At 38.8% G+C, this 6,426-nt stretch overlaps 1 protein-coding gene across 2 annotated transcripts in view; it reads right to left on the reverse strand.

The window, feature by feature from the left end:
* LOC120523544 (TPA-induced transmembrane protein homolog) overlaps window positions 1–5,166 on the reverse strand; it is a 74,749-nt gene extending 69,583 nt beyond the window's left edge. For both annotated transcript variants that reach the window (XM_039744946.1, XM_039744945.1), the window contains exon 1: window positions 4,037–5,166. In XM_039744946.1, the coding sequence (XP_039600880.1) occupies window positions 4,037–4,099 (63 nt within the window). In that variant the 5' untranslated portion in view covers window positions 4,100–5,166. The remainder of the gene's footprint in view (window positions 1–4,036) is intronic.
* Between the last annotated feature and the right edge of the window lie 1,260 nt (window positions 5,167–6,426).

The raw sequence follows: 6,426 nt of genomic DNA on the forward strand, positions 1-6,426 counted from the left end.
CACATGCTAATGTCTTCCAGGACATAGCTATATGACCACAAAGCAGTTTTTGTAGAGTTTGTAGTCTGAAAGTATTTTTCCTGCTACTAATGTCCACCAGTCCTTGCACTCCTTCATTCCTGCGCAAGTGCAAAATGCCTTGATTCAGCCAATGTTTTCAATTCCAAAAAAATTAATCATCTCCAACTCATGCCTACCTATACCAGAGAGCAGATGCAATGAAGTTGTTTATGATTAGCATCCACCCTCTGAATGACAGTTGGAGGAGTAGCCATGTCCAGTATTGTAGTCGTTTTCTGATATTTTCTGCAACTCTCTCCCAATTCTTATAGTCACTGTTTATTCCTATACTATATGTTCAGGACATATACAACACTCAGTGCCTTATTAATTACAAAGCCATCCTGCACAGTCACTTTTCCCAGTCCTCCCTTCTAGCAAACAGTAGAGAACCACTAGCATTCACACCAGTAAATTCAGGGACAGTTTCTACCTACAATTCATAAGGTTACCGAAGAGTCAGTTGTAAAAACAAATATTGTAATATATCAAACACTGTAAATATGCACTGTACTATATATATATATATATATCATCTTCTTTAATAAAACCCTTGTGTGCGTCCAGTGTCCGTGTGTGTGTGTCTTCTGGTGAAGTGTGCATGCGCAGGGCCACACAGCACGTGTTCAGTCTCTTCCTGTGCATTCCCTGTGCAGAGAGACAGATACACACACAGGCGCGTGCGAGTCACACACACACACGCACACGCGAGTCACACACACACACAGGTGCGCATACCTCACACACACACAGGCGCGCGTCTCACACACACACACACAGGTGTGCGCGCATCACACACACACGAGTCACACACACACATACACACACACAAACAAACACGAGACACACACACGCACACGCGAGACACACACACACAGGCACGCGCGACAGACAGACACACACACAGGTGAGAGACAGACAGACACACACACAGACACAGAGGCGCTTGCTTAAGAGACACACACGTGAGAGACACACACAAAGGTGCGCGAGAGAGAGACACACACACACAGGCGTGCAAGTGCATTGTTGCAATGTTACTTTTCTTGGTTGTTTATTAAATTACAGATTTTTCTAATTTTCATTTTTTCCCCTGTGCTTAAAACTCATTAAAAAAAGAGTTTTTAGTGAGCAGGTCATAAGGCTATAGTGCAAATTCTTGCAGTGTTAGTTTTCTCTGTTGTTCAAGGTTTTCTTAGTGTTATTCAATGTTTTTACATTTAGTTTACTATTATGCTGTGCTTTCTATGGTATAGTTAACTATATTTGTGCTTAAAAACTTTAAAAAATATACATTGACATACAGTTCATACGGTCTGCAGTGGATTAATTGTATTTACATACAATCCTATGGTGGAAATTACTTCGGTTCATGACCAAATCGGGTTACAACCAGAGTTTTGGAACGAATTATGGTCATGAGCCGAGGTTCCACTCTATTACTGTTGTACAAAATTACAGGCATTTTACGGAAATACAAACCAGTATTACTGAGAGAGAAAATTAAAGGCACACAATACAGTGACACATATTACAGGCACATACAAGGTCCCTTGCCATTTAATATAGACTGTTCATACAAATGTTTATGCACTACTGTTCTAGCGCCCGTTATTTTAACGGGCTTAATGTCTAGTATATATATATATTACTATGTTGCATAGTTTACTGTCAAATAATGCAAAGAGTACGCAACACATATTTCGCCCTCATTTGGGCTCATCAGGCGTACACACTCTACTGCTTCCCTCTCGGGGATCTAACCTTGGACGTCAGTGTCAGAGACAGAGCACCTTTACGTTGTGCCACAGCATGTGGTTCATTTATTTGACAGCCTGTAGGTCTGGAGTAATTGCATTCATTGCATTCGTAGTCTGAGTCCCGAACTGAATTGTGTGGGTGGTTACCTACCAGGTAACGCTTGTCGCTGTCATTACTCTGGAAAAATAAGTGGATGAAAAATTCCTATGACACTGTTTATTTTCTTTAAGAATGACTGTAAAAACATTTAAACAAATTTTGCTCATGAAGTATTTGCAACTTTTAAAGCTTTACCAGTCATATTAACAAAAAAAACATTTTTTATGATTTGATAACTATCTACATTGCCCTATAGGTACTGAAAGGTGTTGAAAAACACTTTCACTTCCTCTAGAAACACTTAAGACGCCACAATGTCTTTAGATCAAAAAATCCATGCACTGACTGTGGCCAGTCCTAATAACATGTGGTTCAAAGCTAAAACCAACCTCAACTCATATACAAACACACATCTGTGGCATGTGAGAAGAATGTGAGAAAAAAACTAGAATATCTTTAGAAAAAAACATACAATACAGGCAAATGTACAAACTACACAGAGACAGTAACTACAACAGAATTTAAAAAAATGTATCAAAGCTGTGAGACAACTGCGCTAAGCACTGTGCAACCAAGCCATCCATAGATCAAAAAATGCAAGGATAACTTCCTGACCATGTAGTTAGTACTTAAACTGGTAAATGTAAAAAGGAGCAGTTACTGTAATGGCTTTGGATTTCATTGCTGCCATTCTAAATATCAGTAACTGTTTTGTACCTGCAACAGACCATTCTTCTAAATTAGATTCCTTGTTTATTGCTGCCTTCAGTCAAATCTGAATTGTTGACTTTTCAACATGTTAGCACTAACCCTCTAATAACCACTCCCAGAAGGCTAGAAATTACACATTTAAAATGTAAGGAAGTGGGGGTATCATTTTAGACTCTTTCAGAGTCAGTGATTATGACTTTTCTACTATAAATCGAGAATACTTAGACATTAAACATTTAAATGGAAGCATACATTTTAATATTTGAAATATCTGATGTAGCTATTCCTGTTTATTATGTGCTGTACTTCTGCCTCATGAAGTAAACCATTACAGTTCAATGAACACTCCACATTAGGGAAGGTCACGCTAATTCAGACATCCTACTTTTTATTTGACTTGCACCACTATATAAGGTGTCTTGTAACATTTCAGGCACAGTTGGTTATTATTTCTTTTGTTTTCCAATTAGACCACAGGCAAGTGAAGTGACTTGCTCATAGTGACCTGCTGTCAATAGCAAGATTTGAACCCACAATCTCAGAGCTTAACATCCAAGGTCTTAACCACTATATCTCACTACATGCAAACCCACCCACACAGGTTTCTAGTTTGTACAACACAACCCTAAATCAATACTAAGTTTAAAAAGAAGAGATATATGGGTAATATTTGTTATCTTAACTCTGATCGGTGCCTATTGATGGTGTAGCAATCAGGTATTCCCGCACATGGGATTCCGATCAAGTGTTTCAGCACAAAGCTATCTCCAGTTATAATGTATCCTTTAAAGCTTACATATTCTCCACATTTCCAGTTCTGAATGTTATGTATGACTACTGCATGCCTTATTAAACTTCTTTCCTACTAAGCAATTTGTCCTCTGACCCTGAATTGGAAGAAGTCAGTTTGAGAAAGTTATAATAATATCTGAAATGATCTTTCCTTCTTACTCTTTTTTTCACCTCTGCACTGAGATGTGTGAATGTTTACTTTTACTCTAAAGAAATAATACAGACAAAGATGGTTTGTTGTGGGGTCGATGTTTTCCTACCCTCTCTTTCTAGAAATGAACAGATAATTTCATTAGAAAAGCAACGGTTTTATCAAACTTGATTTTCGATTAACCACGAAAATAATGCAACTCAAATTCAGTTTTGTAAAACTGTTCAGTATAGATATGATTTATATGACGTTACATAGACCTGTCTATAAACCCGTGCAGTTTGGTTTCAGTAAAAAGACTTGTGGTAGGTGGCAGGTGGAATTTGACATCGGTTGTGTCATTGGTTTTATGAAAAATAAAACATTTTCAGCGATTGTGTGCAATGAATGCAGCTTTGTATGATTATACTAATAAAGACCATAGACTAAGAAAACATTAGTAAGCTCTAACATATTTCTTACCTGTCCGTTGTGCAGTTGGGTGTCGGGTATTATCTGCATTTCCACCTCTTTGCCGTCGTTCATTTTATTTGTCGTTTAATCGGACACCGTACTGAAAGGATGGTGAAAACGACTTTACAGTATATCCACCTTTAAGTTAATGTCGGGAAGTCCGGAAGTTGGCTCAAAACTACAGAATTCAAGTTATGCGTAAGGAAAACAAAAGCCATCGACGTCAACTCAAAGGCCGGTATCTGTGACGTTACGGGACAGGGCTGGGAGTGGAGCCAGTTTGCTGACTATATCAACCACTCCCCTTTCTCATACATTCCCAGGGCTCAGGTAATAACTAACAATGGCAAAATCTGCAGCTATTTCATAGAGAAACCTGATCCCTCCGCTGTAACGTGGGCGTTGTCATCTTAGGAGAAGGTGAGGACTTCTCAAAGCGAAAGTAGATGAACAAGCAGAGAGGCAGAGGAATGGAGCTGCGGTTTCAATTGAGTTCTGAATTAGTTCGCGTGGGCTCAGGAAGCCGATACCCTCTCCACAGAGAGATCACTGAATGCGTCTGTTCCAGGAAATGTTCCATTGCGTCCGACAGCGCTGGTCAACGAGCAACTCCAAAAATATTGTTATCGATGAACGTGCTGCGTGAAACCATTCTTTCAAAGTTAAATTGGGCAGCAGTAAAGCTTTAGGATCAAAAGTAACTCCCGGTGACTGGTCCAAAAATGTTTATATATACAGTACAAGAGACTAGGAATGAGCACTCGGTCCTTGAGAGTGACACTGGTTTATCCTTTCTTTCTTTCTTTCTTTCTTTCTTTCAACAAAATCAGTACATCCTTCCATTTCAAGAAATCTCTTCATTCCTTACAGATCAACTCGAAGCCGAGTGAGAAATGCAGGCTGGTAAGCGCCGCCAGTTCAGTTACAGTCGCAAAGCAAAACTGCAGCTGTGCCAGAATTGTGACCAGTGGGAAAAGCTTGCTCTCCAGATGAAATCCAGATTGTAAATTTAAAAAGAAGCAGACTTTGAGTCTGTCGAGCTGAAAAGCCAGTGTGGCAGTTTGCCCACTTCATAATTGTGTTTTTTCATCTGCTATGACTTTTTTGTCCTTGAATCTGTTTATATTTACGTTCTCTTTTTTTTTTTTTTTTTTTATAACTGTTAATTGTTGCAATATGTAAATTTTACTTCAACACAATCTCGGGGCAGTAGTGCACAATAAATTCTGAGCTGAGCAGAGTTCTCATGATATTCCTGTTATAGCTTGCATTTTTCTAGTGTGCTGTGCGGTGATTGTGCTGAGTTCTGAGCTTGGCTGTGGAGTGCAACAAATATCTGAGATTATTATTATTATTATTATTATTATTAATATTATTATTATTATTATTATTATTATTAATCATTAACAGAGGTCTAATTATTATTTCTGTAAGCATCTTTGGAATTTTTGGCATGAAATTTCTATTCAGGCCATACCAGAATTTTCCTTTATGTAAACCTCTAAAGTAAACTTTAAATGATCTAACTAATAACATTTATCCTTCCTTTGTTAATACCTTTCATGTCACAACATTCAATCAATGGAATGCTGGTTGCCTGAGTGGTCTCTGGAATGAAATCATTGCAATACCCTCTGACATTATAGATTCAAAGAATATAGAAAAGTGACTCTTTTGTAGCCAATCACTGCTGAGGAAAAGTAACAACACCTCAAGTTTGGAACCAAATTACTTTGACATGAAAAAAAAGATGTAATTACACAGAAAGAATATGCAGACCACATACTGCCTGACACAAACTGCATACTTCTTGTCCTGTAATAGTGTTAATTATCATGCAGCCTGGGGTGTTTGCTGGTCGACAAAAGGGCAGAAAACAATTTAAAAATACCTTCCTGTGTCACTTGGTGTCGTCTGAATGCACCCAAGCCCAGCGATGATACCCTGAGTTCATCCCACCTCTTCTGGGCAAGATGCCATAAAACCTGGAAACCTGGGAAGGTGGTTAATACTGAGGGAGCTCCCATGCAAAATCACAGTGAGAAACACACCAGAAAACATTGTCAGTAAGTCAATAATAAACAGCTCGTCTTCTTCTTTATCTGAAACCTGACACACTGCATGCTCGGGTTTTTTTTACACTGTCTTCCTTTAGCGGGACATTGACTTTTTCCAACGTGTGCTTTGTTTCCGCAGTAGCTGGATTTATGAATATGCTTGTAAGTATCAGACGCTTCATATTTTTTGCTGCCTTTTCAATTGTGTAATTCGGTTTTGTTCAGCTCTTTGGAACTGTTGCTTTTTATCTGTGCACTGCGTCAGTTCACGTGAGCTGCTCGGTGTACATGCATCGAAGTTTCCCAGCTGTGCTGGTGCCATCTCGTGCTATGTCCATAGCT

This window comes from Polypterus senegalus, chromosome 2, assembly GCF_016835505.1.
Source record: "Polypterus senegalus isolate Bchr_013 chromosome 2, ASM1683550v1, whole genome shotgun sequence".
Classification (NCBI taxonomy): domain Eukaryota; kingdom Metazoa; phylum Chordata; class Cladistia; order Polypteriformes; family Polypteridae; genus Polypterus; species Polypterus senegalus.